Raw genomic sequence first — 19,183 nt, 5'->3', positions numbered from 1 at the left:
CTCCTTATGGCTAAATGCCAAAGGGAAGTGACAATATATTTTTGAATGCGATTGGTTGCAAATTAAGGGGCGGTTTGGTTGATACCTCATTTGTCAAACTTTTATGTCAAAGTGCAGCATGCCACAAGCCCACATTTGTGCACTTCCTCCGTCTCAAAATCTAATAGGGCCCCTTTGAATTGGAGGAAAAATATAGGAATTTTGGAGGATTTTAATCCTATAGAAAAATTCCTATGAAGCCCTTTGAAACAAAGGATTGAATCATATCCAATTGTTTGAAATTCCTATGTAATGGGCATTCCTATAGAGATATTGGAGGAAATTTAGCAAGAGCTTCAACCTCTTGGTAACTTTCCTCTGAGTCTATCTCTCTCATCCAATTTCTGCGTTTTTCCTGCGGTTCAATCAAACGGTCATTCCCGTGTTTTTCCTACGTTTTGTAATCCTACACTTACTTTTCATATCAAAATCCTACATTTTTCTTATTCCTACGTTTTTTTCAATCCTGCGATTCAAAGGGGCTCTAAGCAGTTTTGAGTTAGGCACTAATATGAAGAAAGTAAGTGAAAATGATCGAAATAATATTGTGATTGGTTGAGAAGAGAAAATAGGTGAAAAAATTAAATAGAGAATGTTATGATTGGTTGAGAAATGAGGTAAGTGAAAAAATAGCTTAATTTTGAGACAATACACTGTGCTATAAATAACTATATTATGTGATGAATTTAGTCCGTAGCTACTTCCTCTATCCTGAAATATAAGGTGCAACTTTTTTTTTATGTTTTCTCATAATACAAGGCTTGCATGCATGCAAATAATTAACTAGCACTCCCTTCCTAAATTCATTATTTTAAAAGCATCCACCCTCAATATCTCTATTTCCATTTGGTGCATGCATTATATTTATTGGGTTGGTCCAAACGAGAATGCGATATTAATCTTTCTTGGTCTTTGCGTCAGTGGTAATTGCGTTTTATATTTAGGGATGGAATGAGTAAAAAAATATTGTTATGACTTAAACATAATTTGATAAAATATTATGCTAGATATATAAAGGTTTTAAAGCCAAATATGTGATAGTAAACCAAAATTAAGCTAAGTTGATCAAACCTCCTTAGCAACATATAGCAAAAGTATGGCTACAAAGTTAACATCATAAACTAATGGGATCTATATATCCAGTCCTTTTTACTTGATATATGTTTTGTTTTTCAATTAGTCTTATCAATGTCATTTTGACCATTATTTTTCATGGCTTACACTAAATTATTACGAAAATATTTCTAGCGACAACAAATCAATTAGTGTAGTTTTTAGCACTGGCTAAGGATAAATTCTTGAATATTGTAAATCCTACTGAGGTACACTCACACGTGTGACATCAGGATTTAGACTTCAGCAGATAATAGTGTCATACACATGTAATTCCAACACCGCAAATAGAGTTATGTTCCCATTGAAAGTAACATGTAAAACATACAACTCACTTAATTTGTCCCAAGTTATAAGACGCGCATTCTTGTAATAATTAACATACAATTAATCTAACTTAAATTATTGTTTTTTGATAAATAATTAATATCATTGATCCATGTTATGATTTTATTGCTACAAACATCATAATATAAGAAATTAAAAGTCAATATGCCTTATATTTTGGGATGGGAGAGGAAAACTGTACCGACTGTAGCTGGCCATGTTTGTATATGCTGGTTAGCCACTCTAAGTATGCGTATATTCTAATTGAAAGAAAGGGAAGGTAGTGATCACATGCATACACCAAAACGACGACCTGCAGGTCATGCAAAATGTCAGTCAATGCCACAAATTTCCGCTGTTTTTCTTGTAAATTTGGTCATCGACATTTTACTTGGTAAAAATGGTGCTCTAGAAGTTTACTCTTCTGGCATCCAAAGAAATAGAGAAAACGACGGTTTCACGAATTGACCGGCCGATCAAGTGATCAACCCACAGATTCGGGCCATTCCATGGACTCCAGAGTCCATGCACGATCTCAGTTAGTGGTGCCCTCTCGTCATACCGGTGCTGTACTATAGTACTCGTACCAAACTATTAATAGAGTTTTCTACATACATGATATCCCACTTACGTAGGCATTAACCTAACCATTCATATTCTCGTAAATATTAAAAACATTTAGGACGATGGGAAGGCGGTGAAGCAACGGTGGTGATGTTGGAGCCACGGGGACGGAGGAGGGTTGTGGGCGGTGGTGATGGTGGGAGAATCTTCTTAGCCCAGTGGTAAGGAGGTGACATGTGGTGGTGGCGGATATAGCAGGAGGAGGAGAGCAGGGTGGGAGCACCACGCCAAAGGTTAGGAAAAAGCCATAGCAGACGGTGGTCACCAATGAGCACACTGATATATGTCGTTGAAGGCGATGCACTTTGAAACAGAAGGCGGGGATGGTGGTGGTGGCTGGCGGTAGAAGAATAGGAGGTCAATGTTTGGTATGTGTGTTGAATGGGTTAATCGATCTGGACCGCTAAATCTTGATCGGACAGATGGAAAATTTTGACTATGGTAAAGGTGTAATTTCCTTAAAAAATGTATATAGGCAGCCCTATTAGGAAAAGAAAATTTTGACAATATCACTATAATAAATCTGGGCTTACTTGATAGGTTTTCTATGACGAACAGGGAATCCATCATCAATCTAGGACGAATTCGCCAAAAAATAATGTTGGAAAGTTCACCCATGGCGTATTCTAGCGACGATCGGAGGTATTAGTAATAAGATATGTTCATCCAACAAACACGACCGTCTCAAACACTAGGTATTTCGTTATTAGCAGTTGGGTTATCAAACTATCGGAAAAGCGAGAACAAGTGTTCCCACTTCATTGGATGCTCGGGGCACAGCGGGACCCACCATGGCGAAAGTGGGAGCTAGCACAAGGTCCCAAGTATTGCCCTGAGCTAACAAAGGCGACCTGAGGGCAGCAATAGCTCGGGGACAAGCCTTCATCACCTCTGGGCCCTGACAACCACTGCAGGTGGGCTAGGGCCCTAAGGATAGCGCTAGGACTCGAGATCACAGGTGATGTGGAGGATGTGGCCCGTGCATGCTTCCCATGGCTTTCCCATGTCTCCATCTTTTTTTTCCACTCATGCATGAGCTCGGAACCTACACGCTGGTCAAACTCTCAAGGGAGGGTACCTTGTCTTCCCACTAGAGGAGCTCCTTGCTCCAACACAAAATGACGAAGTATTTTTATCATAAAACCAGTCAACAATGGTTGGCAGGAGTATAACGTATCTGCGTATGATCAGTTATAAATCATCAATTTATTCTTATACAGGGATATTATGCTATTATTACGTTGGTACTTGTTTGTAAGTGAGAGCTAATAATTAAGGAGCAAAAAGAAATATTTAAGTCAAGATTTTAATTAATATATATATATATATATATATATATATATATATATATATATATATATATATATATATATATGTCAAAAGTGTATGACATGTGATCAAACTCATCCAACTTATATACAAATTAGATAAAAACCACTATGCAAAACCATCTTGTGGGTTTATATAAATGGTATTGTAAAGTTTAGGAGGTTGAATGTTTGGTTTCAAAATGCAGGGTGCTAGACGGATTTCCATCTAAAGTTTAGAGTGTTATTTGGACTTTTTCCTATTTTCTTTTGCCAATAAAATCCACACTCCTTTTGTATGGGTTGAGTGAGGAAAAAACAAAAGGTGTGCGAATTAGATGTCATATATAAATTTGTGAGTAAATTGCATCCACGGTACATCAACTTGACAGGTGGGTGCAATTTAGTGCAATAACTTGAGAAATGAGCGTTATGGTGCAACAACATGGTAGTTAGGTGCAGTTTAGTATAAGAACTTTATAAGTGATCATATAAATGCAACAACTTGCAAGGTATGTACGATTTTGATACAATAAATTAAATGGTTATGCTGCAACTTGATTATTTGGAGCATTTTTTTATATAAATTAAATTTTTAAGTACTAATTTTGATAATATACTAGCGCAGATTTGTATAAGCATATTTATATTTTTATCCTAATAACTAATAATCGAAAGCCAATTAAACTATCTGTAGAAATTATTATATTTCAGTTGATATTTGATAAGATGAAGAAAACAAAAAAAATCTTAAAGGTAATTGGATGTAAAATGTACTACTATATGCTTATAAGGTAATATCCGTATGATTACTATGCAATGGCATATTGATATCACGAAAAAAACTCACCTTGCATATGTTTAGCCAAGTTGATGCACCGAAATACTGAATTGTTAAGTTTTTGTACTACTAGAACGCATCCACTTGTCAAGTTGTTGCACTCGGACGTTCAATTCTCAAGTTATTGCACTATATCGCACCTACCTGCCAAGTTATTGTACCGTGGATGTAATTTACTCTAAATTTGTCATCAGAAAAGCATAAAGCGGTTATTCAGCTGGGACGCTTCAACCCGTTAATTATGCGTTATGCTCCAAAATCCGGATTTTCCTTTTGAAATGAGCCAAGAATATGGATAGACAAAATCGAGAAACAAAATTGTTGGAGACGAAACTTATGGAAAGAATCTTCATTTTGATTTTCCTCGAAAAAAAATCTTCATTTTGATTGTGATTAGTTGCACGCCCGCCCAGCTATCTCATACAATCACACTCGTTCATGTGGACAAAATATTAGGGGGTGTTTAGATTTAGGTGTAAAGTTTTGGGCTTGTCACATTGGACATTATATATGTTGTCGTATAGGGTGTTCGGGCCACTAATAAAAAACTAATTACAGAATCCATCAGTAAAACCGCTAGATGAATTTATTAAGTCTAATTAATTCGTCATTAGTAAATGTTTAATGTATCAACACATTGTCAAATCATGGAGCAATATATTAGGTCTAAAAGATTCATCTCGCAAATTATTCGTAATCTGTGCAATTAGTTGTTTTATAGCCTATATTTAATACTTTATGTAGGTGTTTAAACGTTCGATGTGAGAAGGTGAAAAATTTTAGGGTGAGATCGCCTTAAGCTCACACTTCACATCACCCAAGCTCCCTACTGTCCTCACTACACCGGCTTGAGGCTTCCCTACAAATAGCCCGCGGCCCCGTACGCTGGTGGAGAGGTAGAACCGTAGAAGCGTATCGATCACGAGCTCGCGACGATGGCGTTCGGCGTCTCCGGCCCCGGCTCCGGCGATGGCGTGGCGGCGGCGGCGCGGTTCGGCGCGCACGTGGTGCGGGGGCGGTGGTTCATGTTCTTCGCGTCGATCCTGATCATGGCGGCGGCGGGCGGCACGTACATCTTCGGCATCTACTCCAAGGCGATCAAGACCTCGCTGGGCTACGACCAGCAGACGCTCAACACGCTCAGCTTCTTCAAGGACGTCGGCGCCAACGTCGGCGTCCTCCCGGGCCTCATCAACGAGGTCACGCCGCCGTCCGTCGTGCTCGCCGCCGGCGCCGCCATGAACCTCGCCGGCTACCTCATGATCTACCTCGCCGTGTCGGGGCGCACGCCGCGGCCCCCCGTGTGGCTCATGTGCCTCTACATCGCCGTCGGCGCCAACTCCCAGTCGTTCGCCAACACCGGCGCGCTCGTCACCGCCGTCAAGAACTTCCCGGAGGACCGCGGCGTCGTGCTGGGGCTGCTCAAGGGCTTCGTCGGCCTCAGCGGCGCCATCTTCACGCAGCTCTACCGCGCCATCTACGGCGCCGACGACGACGGCGCGTCGCTCGTGCTGCTCATGGCGTGGCTCCCCGCCGCCATCTCGCTGCTCTTCATCCCCACCATCCGCATCATGCCGCGCGACGCCGCCGCCGCGGGCGCGGACGCGCGGAGGCGGCGGGAGCGCAAGGCGTTCTTCTACTTCCTCTACGCCTCCATCGTCCTCGCCGTCTACCTCCTCGTCATGAACGTCGTCGAGCTCGAGGTGGTCGGCTTCCCCAAGCCGGCGTACTACGTCACCACCACCGTCCTCCTCCTCCTCATCTTCTTCCCCCTCGTCATCGTCGTCAAGCAAGAACTCAACACCTACCTCCAGCCTCCGCCGCCGCCGACGACGACGAGCTCCACCGTCGACGAGAAGAAGGAGCACGACGGCGGCGGCGGCGAGGACGACAAGCCGGTGGCGTGCATGCAGGACGTGTTCAGGCCGCCGGCGAGGGGGGAGGACTACACGATACTGCAGGCGCTGTTCAGCGTGGACATGGCGGTGCTGTTCGTGGCCACCATCTGCGGCATCGGCGGCACGCTGACGGCGATCGACAACATGGGGCAGATCGGGCAGTCGCTGGGCTACCCGCAGCGGAGCATCTCCACCTTCGTCTCCCTCGTCAGCATCTGGAACTACGCCGGCCGCGTCGCCGCCGGGTTCGGCTCGGAGTACGTGCTCGCCGCGTACAAGCTGCCGCGGCCGCTGGCGCTCACGGCGGTGCTCCTCCTCGCCACCGCCGGCCACCTCCTCATCGCGCTCGGCGTCGGCAACGGCCTCTACGCGGCGTCGGTGATCCTCGGCTTCTGCTTCGGCGCGCAGTGGCCGCTGCTGTTCGCCATCATCTCCGAGGTGTTCGGCCTCAAGTACTACTCCACGCTCTACAACTTCGGCGCCGTGGCGAGCCCCGTCGGCTCCTACATCCTCAACGTCCGCGTCACCGGCCACCTCTACGACCGGGAGGCGGAGCGGCAGCTGGCCGCCGCCGCCGGCGGCGCCGCGGCGAGGAGGGGAAGCAGGGACCTGACGTGCGCCGGGGTGAGGTGCTTCAGGGTGTCGTTCCTCATCATCGCCGCCGTGACGCTGCTCGGCGCCGCCGTGTCGCTGCTGCTGGCGTGGCGGACGAGGAAGTTCTACCGCGGCGACCTGTACGGCAAGTTCAGGGAGGTCGCCATGGCGGGAGGGGAGGAAGGAGGAGCACGGCAGGTCAAGGTCGACGACGAGGCCAGCGGGAGTAGCGGCGGCGGCGGCAATGGCACCACCAAGGTTTGAGTGGTAGGTGTGCAGCGTGTAGCAAGAGGTAGGAAGGAGAAGCAAACGTGAACGTGCAGGTGTGAGTCGTGGTCAAACGGGCACGGATTGATTGTACCGTTACCGTACGTGTGGTTACGTGCGACGCAACAGTACACGCCCGGTCAGTCGGTCACATGATCACATCTTGCTGGCCCTGTTAATTAACCAGAATTGCTAGCCAGTTCTTTTACTTTTCTTAAAAAAGATTTTCGATTTCTGGACGGTCAGATCTAATCGAAATTTGTTCACTGCGTTGGAAAAGACCTTTAGAAAAAAAAATTTAAAAAATAGATTGCTCACTGTTTTAATTTTTCTGAAATATATCAGTGCTGAAAAGTTTACAGCTCTAGACCACGGTGTCCATGGTCGTGTTTGTGTGAACATTGTTTGAAGTAGTGATATCGACTATATAGCCTAGTGACACAATCGCTTCATTCAAGTGAAATCTACGATGGCATCACACATAATGGTGCTGGAATGAATGGTATGCTGACCCTGTAGCGCTGAAGGTGGCTGGCCGGAGGGACTGCATGTTGACGGAGCCTGATTGGGTGGTGGAGAGTGGAGACGCAACAAGTAAGGGAGAGGGAACGTCTTGCGCCGACAACAAAGGGTTCGCTCAGAGTTCTTCGGCTTGGCAGCCTCCCCCCCCCCCCCCCCCCCCCCCCCCCCGCGGAACGCTGTCAAGCTTTTGTCTTCTCCGCCCTAACGAGATTCTCCGGATGAAAGCCTAGTCTTTGGATGGATGATGATGGTGACGTCTTTAGCGTCATGATCTCCTTGGGGCATTGTCTGTGAGTTCTTGTTTTCCCGCCGTCACAAGCTTCTCTCAACTTGGTTGTCGGCTTGGTTGTCGGCGTTTTTGTCTCTCAAGCTTCTCTCACCAGGTTGGATGAGGGTTGAGCGGATCTTCTTCTCTATCGCCCTCTCCCTTTCCAACCCTTCTCTGTGAGGATGACCAGGAGATTGTTGATGATCTTTTGTTTTGGAGCTGGTGCTCGACAACGCGTTTGCAACCCTTGTAGTCTAGTGGCGTCCGGCTTCGTAAAGTGGATCGATATGGTGAGAGTAACTTCCGCTGGTCCTAATGAATTTGTGCAAGCAGGAGGACGTATGGAAATACGGCTTCTATGTTATCGGTCCTAATGAATTTGTGCAAGCAGGAAGACATAACGGAATGTGACTTTGAAGTAGATCGATATGGTGAGAGTAACTTTCATCGGTGCAAGGATAACACAACCTGAAACGACCACCCAATTCATTCAGATGTGGATTGAGTATGAGTGATGGGTGTAGTCTGCTAGCTTACACTAGAGAGACAATTCATTAAATCTACCTGAATGGTCTGAGCGTCCAAAATGCGGTTGTAGAGATCGTTACCAGGTAGCTACCTCCTTTGCTGAAGAGATATTTGGAAGGAGATATTTTGTTTATCCCAACATAGAAGTTGTATGTCACAACCTTACATTTTCCATTTCCGTTAGTGTTTTCATAATACATATCCTCATTGACTAACTATTTTTATTTCTCAGGCCAATCCAAGGAGGTACAAATTCACTTTGTGGATCAACATGGTCAGTCCGACGTATGATAGCGGTAGAGTAACTGAAGCTGAAACACAAATAGAATACATGTGAATGAAGGAGCACAAAATTGTAATACACATCGAACGATGTAGAAGGGTTGGTAGACAAGCTCAAGAGACAATTTATATAGTTCATATATGCGACTTCTTAACTTTCTTATGTTGGTGTATGCGCCACAAATCGAAAACTAATGGTTCAATTTCTTTTTCCATTAATAAAGTTGCTTTCTCCTCCTGTTGCAATATATTCCTTCTTCTTGCATTCTTTCTCCTCCATCCTCTTACGCTCTTCATCCAACTAGCATTCAGGCTTGTAGCGACGTTCGATTGCTCTTTGTATGATGTCAACCAATGGTGCCTTACGAGGGATTTAGCCATTTTTATCCATAAAAAATTGTAGCAAAGACGCAAAATCAACAATGCATTGAAAATGATAATAATAAATCCTCACAGTATCGATCTTCAATCAAAAGTATTTGACTCGTACCCTATTTTTTGAAACATATAAACAAATCGCCCTACGGGAGAATGGGGAGGATTACATTTTTGTAAAATTTTGAATTGGGAATTTATTTTTTGTAATTTTTAATAAAAAATAAAATAATAAAAAATAAGTCGTGAAAGAACCCTTGGACTAGAGAGCCGTATTGTTCCACAATCTACAATCTATAGAAGCTTTCAATTTTGATATACATTTGGCAACACATTTCCCAAAATTTGACAGATGTAATTATAGTATAATCGTAGTGTAATTATACAGTAACTTGCATGTAATAACAGTGCAACTTATGCATAACTTTCACATAATTTTGGACTAATAGATTTGTTTCAAGATTTGTGCAAGTGTGGAAGAAAAAAGTCACAACACACACATGTGAAGATTCATTCCCATGACCTCCGTTTCACCGAAATAGCATGTTACGAAGAAATTTTTTAAAGTTACATACAAGCTAGTGAAATTACATCACGATTTGTACTATAATTTTATTTGTTAAATTTTTAGAAGAGAATTTGTCGACAAATGTATCGAAAAGTCTAATGGGCGATCGATCGCCTCTAGCGATCACCCCCTCCTCCTTCACGTGGTTTCCTTTTTTGGCACCGCATTACTTTTCTATTTTAGTATATTTATGCACCTAAAGTTTGTACACCTCAAATTTACACATATAAAGTTTATACACCTAAAGTTTAGAGACCCAACAAAAGTTTATATATCTGATTCAAATTTGAATTTGAATTCAAATATTTTTTATATATAGTATTTTCTATACATCTAAAATTTATAGATACAAAGTTTATAAGTCAAAAGTTTATATACCCGATTCAAATTTGAATTTGAATTCAATTTTTTTATATATAGTATTTCTATACACCTAAAGTTTAGAGACCCAAAGTTTATAAGTCAAAAGTTTATATATTCGATTCAAATTTGAATTTGAATTTAAATATTTTTTATATATAATATTTTCTATACATCTAAAGTTTATAGACCCAAAGTTTATATACTCGATTCAAATTTGAATTTGAATTTAAATATTATATATATATATATATATATATATTTCTATACATAAATTTTTCTAACCTTTTTTTTTAAAATTTATGGTGTAGTAGGAAGAGAAAAGGGGAGGAGGAAGGGGAAGAGGAGCGTGTTAAGGGGGAATGGAGGGTGATTGCCCACATCGATCACCAGCCCATTAACCACACCCCAAATGTAGGAAAAAGTGCAGCGAAGGTCTCTCAACTTGTCAGTGAGATAAAAAACGTCCTCAAACCGCAAAACCAGATATGCGGGGCCCCTTAACTATACAAAACTGGTCACCCGAGGTTCTTCGGCGGTTTTGATCCTGGTTTTGATCTTCATGGCAGCTGAGTTAGCATGGGATCCATATGTCAGCCTATCCAGGTCAGCCACTCTCTCTTTCCCTTTCCTCTCCCTTCTCTCTCTCTTCTCTCCTCTCGGGCAAGCCGGGGCAGGTGGGGAGGAGGTCACCAGGGCGGCGCCGCATCCACGACCGCCTGCCACTGGTCTCCCGTCGGTCCTCCGCCCGCGCCATCCCTTCCCCATGCCGCCTACACCCGGCTGGCGTAGCGAGGCAGAAAAGGGTGCCCGGCGACGAGCGGCGGGGTGGCATGGCGACGCGGCGGTGGCGAGCTCCTTCTCACCTGCGCGATGGCCGCTCCGGCGGCAGAGGCGGCAGTGAGGGTGGAGTTGGAGACGAGCGTGGCGGTGAGGAATGGCTTCGCGGAGCTGGAGCGGCAGCAGCAGCTGCTGGCGACCTGCACGCACCTGTACCAGCAGCTCACGTTGGCTCGCTGGAGCGCTGCCTCGCCGCGCGCTCCGAGACTCTCCGCACCAAGTGCCACTTCCTCGACGTGCGTACCTCCCGCAGGCTCAAGGCACTCCGCCGCCGGGAGGTCTCCATCGACGGCTCCTTGCTCGGGCTCTCCCAGTTCGATTCCCTTGCCAAGAGCAAGGCAGGGATGACCGGCTCCGCCGACACCGCTAGAATCGCCGAGTGACTCAAGTCGCTCTGTGCTAGCATGGACTTGGCCGTGTTCTTCACCTTCGTGGTAGCGAGGCGCAAGGAGGTGGACGCGCTCCGCGCCGAGCTCCCTGACGCGTTCAAGCACTGCGTCGATCCGGCGAGGTTCACCATGGTTGACAAGCAAGCGGTGAGGTGCCCTACGGTGCCGCAGGCGACGTGCGAGAGGGTGCGCGGGATGGTGAGGGAGTGGAAGGACGCGGCGGAACGGGCGCGGACCATGCGCAGCCGCTGCCGGAGAACGACTCCGACGAGGCCATGGATTTGCAAATGGCGCCCGCCTGTTCCCGGGCCGCTGCCGCCGCGTCGCCCCTTTTCCCGTGTCGCACGCCTGCTCTCGGCCCGCCTCCACCGCGTCGCCCCTTCTCTCGTCACCGCGCCACCGCATCGCCCGTCGTCGGCCGCCCTTTCCCATCTTCCGGCCCGTATGAGAAGAAAATTGATAGAGAGAGGAGGAAGGGAGAGGAGGGGAAAGAGATGATGATGACATGGCAACCTGACGTGTGGGGCCCACGCTGAGTCAGCTGCCACGTCGGACAAAACTAGAGTTAAATCCGCCGAGGTATCTAGATTGCACTGATTTTTTAAATTGGGGGATGCGTTGTATCCGGTTTTACAGATGAGGGACAATTTTATAACTAGATGACAAGTTGAGGGACCTTCGGTGTACCTTTTTCCCCAAATGTATAGGTGATCCCGAAGAGTTATGGCCCATTAGGTCGGCCCAATTCTCACGAAACTTATCTGGGCCTTGACACCCACCGACCTACCCCAAGGGCCGAAACAACCAACCAACAGGGCCGGCCCACGAGCCGCCACGCCGCACGCGAGCGATGCGAACCGACTAACAAACGATTTCTTCAGCATTTTCCATCCCCGCGGCTTCTTCTCCTTTATCTCACCTCTTCTCTTCCCCCGACCCAAACCCTAGCCATCCGAATCCGCGAGAGCGGAAGCCACCGAGGCGGAGGCGGGGAGGAGGGCGCAATGGCGGGGAAGGAGGAGGGCCGGATCTTCGTGGGCGGCCTGTCGTTCCACACCGACGAGCGCAAGCTGGCCGACGCGTTCCGCCGCTTCGGCAAGGTCGTCGACGCCCAGGTACCCTACCGCATCGATCGCTCGAGCCGCAGCTCCGTGTTACGTATGCTTTTTTTTTTTCAATTTTTTCGGATGCTGCCGCTACTAGATCTAGGAATTTTGTGGATTTTTTTTGGGGTCTGTGGATGCGGTTTGAAGGAAGGATGGTGGGTTGCCGCGTGGTGGAGGTAAGGAGGTGGATGTGCTGCTGTTTATGAATATGTTTGAGATTATATTCATTCATTCATCTCTTCACTTTGGTACGCCTTTCTGGGTCTAAAATCTGTGTTACACACCGTAAATACCAAAAAGTTCAAAAATTCGCTGCCTTTGAAGGTAGCAGAAGTAATTCACTTCTTCATCATAAGCCATATATTAATTCCGTTTTATTCCAAATATTATTTCCGTTTTATTCTTCAAACAGGATAAAACTTGTTAGCTCCTGATGATAATAGAAAAAGGCTGTAAATTTAGTTGATTTTATTGTCTTGAAGGAAGTGAAATTATACTCGTTTTTGTAGGAAGTACTCTGTAATGATTTTGATTTTGTTCGTGGCCACCTCAGGATTACTCATTGCTCTTGTTTTCTCTCTTTTTAGTCGAGATCTAATTGTGATCTTTCTCAGCTACTCGTTGCTTGATGAGCTGGAAAATTAGCAGATTTGGAATGCGCATCGTTCTTTTGATTGTTAAAGGAACAGAGAACTTTTTTTTTTCCCGAGTGCACTTTGAGAATTAGCTTGAGGTGGAAGTTGCTTTCCTGAGGAGACATGTGATGGTGCTCGTACGATTAGATGCCTGAAGTACGTGGCTGGGTGCTGTGTCCCCTGGACTTCATCCATAAACAGTTAACATTCAGTTGATCCAACCGTTGGTTGTGCTCTGGCATTTTTCGTTCAGCTTTCTGGTATGATAGAAGAAACAAGGTTTGCACTTTGCAGTGTTACTTCACACTGAATACCTGCAGTGGTTCGGTAGCTTTTGTGGCTCTTTTGTGAACCAGGTGATACTGGTATTCTGCTATGCAACACCAGAGTCTGCTGATGGGATTACTTCAGTGGCTTCTCACCAAGTTTATGGACATGAAAATCAGTTGACCTTTTGCAGTGCACTGTTCATATTACACTGATACGTTTGTTGAAAAGATTAAAAGGGTGTTGTGTGCATTATTTAGTTATCACAATTTCTTTTATAGGGAACCATGTCTACGTGCTATTAGTAATTTCCATTCGCATTGTTATTTTTTCCTTTGACAGGTGTGTTATGTCATGTAACATTGTCTTTTTGGTTCTTTTGTCACAACTTCTTTGGTTTTCTATTGCTCTTTTGTGAAAACAGTACGAACCTTCTGTTTTGCATCATCTATTGGTTGAAAAGTTCAACACTAATAGTGCAATTGTTAATGATGAAATCAATTTGTTTTATTTGTTTCTGTTTTACTCAAGTTATGTTTCTGCTGTTGACTGCGAAAACAGTTTTCTGCATTATTCAATCTTAGTCACCATCTGTTTTAAGGGCTATCATTGTAGCCTATAAATTGTTTGTTATATTTAGTAATATATTTGACAAGATGAGGTGGAGCTGAAATCCCAGATCTGTTCTTTGGTGCATTGGACACTCTGTAGTTCTAGTGGACATTGTGTAGTTCTAGTGGACATTTTGAAGGATAACCACTGAAGCTGATGTTAGCCCTCAGCTCAACCAAGCCACACCTTTGATTCACTGTGTTTATCAGATATTGCTTTGTGCTGCCTTTGTCTGCTCCGCTTGTGGTGTCATAAGATTGCCTCGTGAACATATGTGCCAGACAAGCTTGGCAACACATCAGACACTTCCCATGATGAACCTGGGAGTACTATTGTTTTGCTGTGAACACATCAGACACTTTCCATGATGATCATCCTTTGTTGTGGGAATTTGCTCAAGTTAGTAGATGGTTTCATCTGCTCAGCTGGTTGATTTGATATTTTGATGGCCAGGAGGTTTTGGCATCTTGACTTTTAGTTTGTTTCAATTGGTTTAGTTGAAATGGGATGTACAGTAGGAATCCAGACAACAGGTGATGTTTGGGCTATTCAGAGAAGACCAATGAGTAAGTTTAACTGAAAGTTTTGTTGAAAAAGGGGGTAACAGCAAAAAACAACAGCTTGGCTACAATGTGTTACTTTTCTAGGACCGAGAATGGACAGATTTTTTTATTGCTGTGCTGCTTGTCAGTGATAATGAGGTTTACTGTCTTGGGAATATTCAGTCTCAATGGTAGTTACAGCTACAAGCAGCTGTGTTACAGAAATTTTATTTGTTCGGTTGAATAATTGTTATCTGGAATAACAATATTTCAGCGCTGTTCTAAGGTAATGAATTTCTGTTGTCTTGTAACCATCCTAAATTTGTCTCTGAAAGATTTTCATTGCTTGGGTAATCTGTTTCACTGACAAGCTTTATTACATAAATGCCTTAAATTCTTGAGTTTATTAGTGGTTGCATTTTCTTTTCTGAGTTAAAGTGAAGGCATGGTCTTTATAATGCTGATCTAGCTTGTAGACATTAGCTATTCATAGCGTTCTATATTCACCTGGTCATATGGTCAAAATACATGTGGTTCTATGTTGCTGTCTGTGACAACTGATAATCCTTTTATTGAGTTACGATATACTTCAGTTCTGGATAAAATTGAAATATGAATTGAAATGTCATGTCATCCTTTTGGTACTGAATTCAGCAAATTATTTGCTGAAATTAATTTTTTTTCGCCCCTTGGTCCCTTGCTGAAGTTGGATGTTTTGGGTTTTTATTGTATGGATATGAGCTATGCTAATATTACGCTGCTGACTTGAGCTTAGTCCTCACTTGGTTTATTTTTTCTCATCATTATGTGCATTCCGATATTGATAAGCGTTTCTTATTGTAGATCATGCTGGAGAGACACACCCAACGCCATCGTGGTTTTGGCTTCGTGACATTTTCAGATCCAGAGGCAGTTGATAGCGCTATTAAAGAAATGCACTGTCAAGAATTAGATGGCAGGACTATATCAGTGAACAAGGCTGAGCCTAAGATGAATACAGATGACACAAGGTATGAAAGTGGTGGTGGACGAGGAGAGTATCGTGGTGGTAGAGGTGATGGACCACCCCCAGGCAATTGCTTTGAGTGTGGCCGTGCTGGTCATTGGGCTCGTGATTGCCCTAATCCTGGTGGTGGTCGTTCTGCGCGATACTCTTCTTCTAAGTTCAGCGCTGGTGGCAGAGGAGACCGTTTTTCTGGATCAGATAGGTTTGGAGACCGTTACATGGATGATCGTTATGATGGTGGGTACCGTGAACCTGTTGATGTCAGAGACAGGTATGGTGGAGGCCGTGACCGATATGCTAATGATCGATACCCATCAGGTGGTGACCGCTATGTTCCAGACAGATATGGAGGTCCTGATCGCTATCAGCCTAGTAGTTATGGCCGGGAACGAGAAAGAAGCTACGAGAGGGATGGAGTGCGTGGCAATGGCGGCTATGATAGGAGTGGCCCAAGGGGTGGTGGAAGCTATGACAGGGATGGCCCAAGGGGTGGTATAAGTGGTGGCTATGACAGGGATGGCCCACGTGGCGGTGGTGTTGACCGTTACGGTGGTGGAGGGCCTGCTCGTTATGATGGAGGAAGCTACAGGGACAGATCTGGGCCGTATGACCGCCCTAGCAGAGGAGGACGCTTTGATGATCGCTTCCAGTGAAGCCTTTCGCAGAATCAAGTTATGTATTTGCGGTTTAACGCTTGCAGTTTCGCATGGCTGAATGTTTAGTGAATGCGCTGGCACAGTTATATCTATTATGTATTAGAACCTCCAGCACTGTTTTGATTCTGGCAAAAAGTTTATCTATCAGACTGTTTTGGATTCTGAATTGGCTCGCATTGTACCGAGTGGTTGTCTGCCTGATTCCCTATTTGCTGAATGCTTTCTGTGGTTTGTACATGGTGATTAAGGCTTGCATGGTAGCATCAATCTAATCTGCAAGGATTACTACAGAAACAGTGGCTAAATTATGCCGGCCCAGCACATTTGTGAGAAACCTTAGTATGCTTTATCTTCCGTCCAGAAAGCGGTAGCCAGAAAAGCCATTACCATGCTGATGTGTGGTTTTATTTGTTTGTTAACAGTGGCTGATGTGTTCGATCCATGCATTGTGGAAGCAGCATCCTCGTTTCATGTTCTTTTTTTTTCCTATCATTTCTTCTGTAAAAGATGGTACAGATTATCATCAGTTGGATCCCTGAATCAGTAAAACTTCAATATTCTGACATTACTCGTTGCCTTGCTTGAAATATATGCAGAATTTCGTATCTATTCCCAACGTCCAATTTCAAGTGTAGATGTGGCTTTCCGTGTTCAACTTTTAACCATACTTCTTATTTGAAAAATTTATGAGAAGATTAAAAAAAATAAGTGACGTATAAAATACTATTTATGTTTTATCATCTAATAACAATAAAAATATTAATGGTAGAAAAGTTTTAAATAACACAGAAACTCACAACTGCACTAAAATGGAATGGAATGGAGGAAGTATATTTTAATAAATTCTATATGAAATATATGATGCAGGCGTTAGAGAAAAAATTTCTTAAAAAGGTCAGATATCTCGTCCTCCAGTTGGTCCAATCCGAGCCAACATGCCTGTCACTATCTCCGTATCTATAGTGTTTCTGCATGACACTTATCCAAAAGCTCCCCGTCTCTATCACCTTTCTTCTCTCTAATTGGACTCGGCAAGCAATAAATCTTTGTTTCACACCTAAAGTAACATGTGTACCGTGATTTTTGTTTATTTATATATTAGTATAAATATTCATAAACTATACTCAGTACTATGGTGGCTCATGATCAGGCAAGTTCTCAACGCTTTGACATGGCAGATACTACCAAAGGACGAAAATGCATGGACTTGGCAGGTTAAGGGTGGATTTAGGAAGTTGAAATCCGTTTAAAATCCTAGGCTGGCCATGGATTTGATGCTTCCAAATCAATCCATTGTTATGCTACTATAATACGACATCGCAAACAAAGCAAAATTTGCTAGATAGCATTGTCATCGCCTTGGCAATTTTACTTAATAAATAAAGCTTTTTTTCCCTTTTCTTTTGAGATGAAGAGGAGCTACCCCCAATACATGCACAAGAGGAGCTAGGGCTTGGTTAGATCCACTGGCAATTTTTTTCACCCTGTCACATCGAATATTTGGATACATGTATAAAAGATTAAATATAGGTAAAAAAATAATTACACATATTACGTGTAAATTACGAGACGAATCTTGTAAGTATAATTGTTCCATGATCTGACAAGGTGGTGCTATAATAAATATTTGCTAATGATGGATTAATTAGGCTTAATAAATTCGTCTTGCAGTTTACATGCGGAATCTGTAATTTGTTTTGTTATTAGTCTATATTTAATACTTCAAATGTGAGTCCGTATATCCGATGTGACGCGCCAAAACTTTTTACCCCTTAATCTAAACACAACCTTACATTCTTTAATTTCTTCGTTGTATATCATCTCTTCTTAGTTGTTATGGATGTCCTCTAAAGTATAATTCAGGCTTTTGTATGAAACTTTCATCGGGCAATAGCAATGCAACTTGCATATGCTTGGAGGAAATTTTGACCACATAATAATATAATCAAATGTTGCATCGGGGCATATAAACAGTTTTGGTAGCACACTAGCACTAAATCACCAAATTCCGTTAGAACGATAAATTGTTTAATTGTTTCATACAGTAGGAGAGACTATGCTTAGAGTTGTTTGTGTCTATGTGGTGTACTCTCTCTGCTGTAAAATGTAAGTATTTTCAAAGTTGGACGTAAGTATTAAGTAGGTTGAATTAAATAGGAAATGTTGCAATTAATAAAAAGGAGAAAAATAGGTGAATAAATTATATGAGGGTGGTTGTGATTGGTTGAGATGAGAGGGTAATGGATAAATAATTATATTATGGGATAAAATTTGAACACTAAAATATCTACGTTCTTAGAATCGAGATATACCAATGTCGACTGTATTAGGAGCACTCTAATTTGATTGGTTTATCATTCAGTACTATATATTACAGTCTTGTCCCTTCCATAACTAACTCTCTTAATTCCACTTTGATATTAGGAAGACATAAAAATATCTAAACTTTGTTACACACTTGCACTTAATATAAGTAGTGATGGGCAAAGTATGTCCTCCTCTCCCACTCAAATCTCAATTGACTAGTGAGTGTGGCCACCATTGCTGACGATAGCCATAGAATCAATGGTGCATGCATTAGTGGTTCTTTTATTGATATTATCCCCAATAAGTATTTTACAAAAATACTTTCTACAGATATATTTTATAGATAACATTGATCTACCTCCCTACTCCTTCCTCATCGTGATAAGTGTGCAGCGTCCAATATGTTAAATTGTATTAACTTGATATATACATATTGTGGCTAGGCATGTGAGTTGTAAGGAGTAGAGGAGATCAAGCCAGAGTAGAAAATTAGTAGTATAAAGGTGGAAGCTTCATGAGCAATAAGCATAGGACATGAATAGTATGATAGAGATAGGATGATCCAAAGAATAACTATGAGCTAATTAGCACATAATGAGTTTGATGAGCATATAGAGCTCCTTTGGATAGATAAAGTAAAGAAAAAACACATACGATTCAAAATCCTGTAAACTGCGTCACTGTATCATCCTTTGGTTGGAAATTTTGGTCATGGAAATAGTAGAGGAAAAATTTATATCCTACAAATGCAATGCAATAAACACATGAAAATTCCCATCCAGTCAGAGCTCATATTTCCATTTCGTTTAGGATTGAGACGATCAAGCCACTAACCCCACACTGGATGTGAGAGGGACAATATTAACGAATGGTTATTGCTTAGTTCCAATTATTTAAGCACTGGTAGATG

At 43.2% G+C, this 19,183-nt stretch overlaps 2 protein-coding genes across 3 annotated transcripts; both read left to right on the top strand.

The window, feature by feature from the left end:
- The first annotated feature begins 5,157 nt into the window (after positions 1-5,157).
- On the top strand, positions 5,158-7,362 carry LOC127766760 (protein NUCLEAR FUSION DEFECTIVE 4-like). The gene has a single exon (XM_052291894.1). It carries the CDS (start codon positions 5,187-5,189, stop codon positions 7,005-7,007), a length of 1,821 nt encoding a protein of 606 aa, XP_052147854.1. The 5' UTR covers positions 5,158-5,186; the 3' UTR covers positions 7,008-7,362.
- A 4,673-nt stretch (positions 7,363-12,035) lies between these two features.
- Positions 12,036-16,128, top strand: LOC127766761 (glycine-rich RNA-binding protein RZ1C-like). 2 transcript variants are annotated; one of them, XM_052291896.1, is made up of 3 exons: positions 12,150-12,257; positions 12,863-14,590; positions 15,148-16,128. In XM_052291896.1, exon 3 carries the CDS (start codon positions 15,151-15,153, stop codon positions 15,961-15,963), a length of 813 nt encoding a protein of 270 aa, XP_052147856.1. In that variant the 5' UTR covers positions 12,150-12,257; positions 12,863-14,590; positions 15,148-15,150; the 3' UTR covers positions 15,964-16,128. The 2 variants fall into 2 exon arrangements, with proteins under 2 accessions (XP_052147855.1, XP_052147856.1); XM_052291895.1 differs by lacking the exon at positions 12,863-14,590 and having other exon boundaries at positions 12,036-12,257.
- Positions 16,129-19,183: the final 3,055 nt, after the last annotated feature.

The sequence above is a fragment of the Oryza glaberrima genome, chromosome 3 (assembly GCF_000147395.1).
Source record: "Oryza glaberrima chromosome 3, OglaRS2, whole genome shotgun sequence".
Lineage (NCBI taxonomy): Eukaryota > Viridiplantae > Streptophyta > Magnoliopsida > Poales > Poaceae > Oryza > Oryza glaberrima.
Note: the sequence above shows the minus strand (reverse complement) of the source record. Positions and strands in the feature narration are given on the sequence as shown.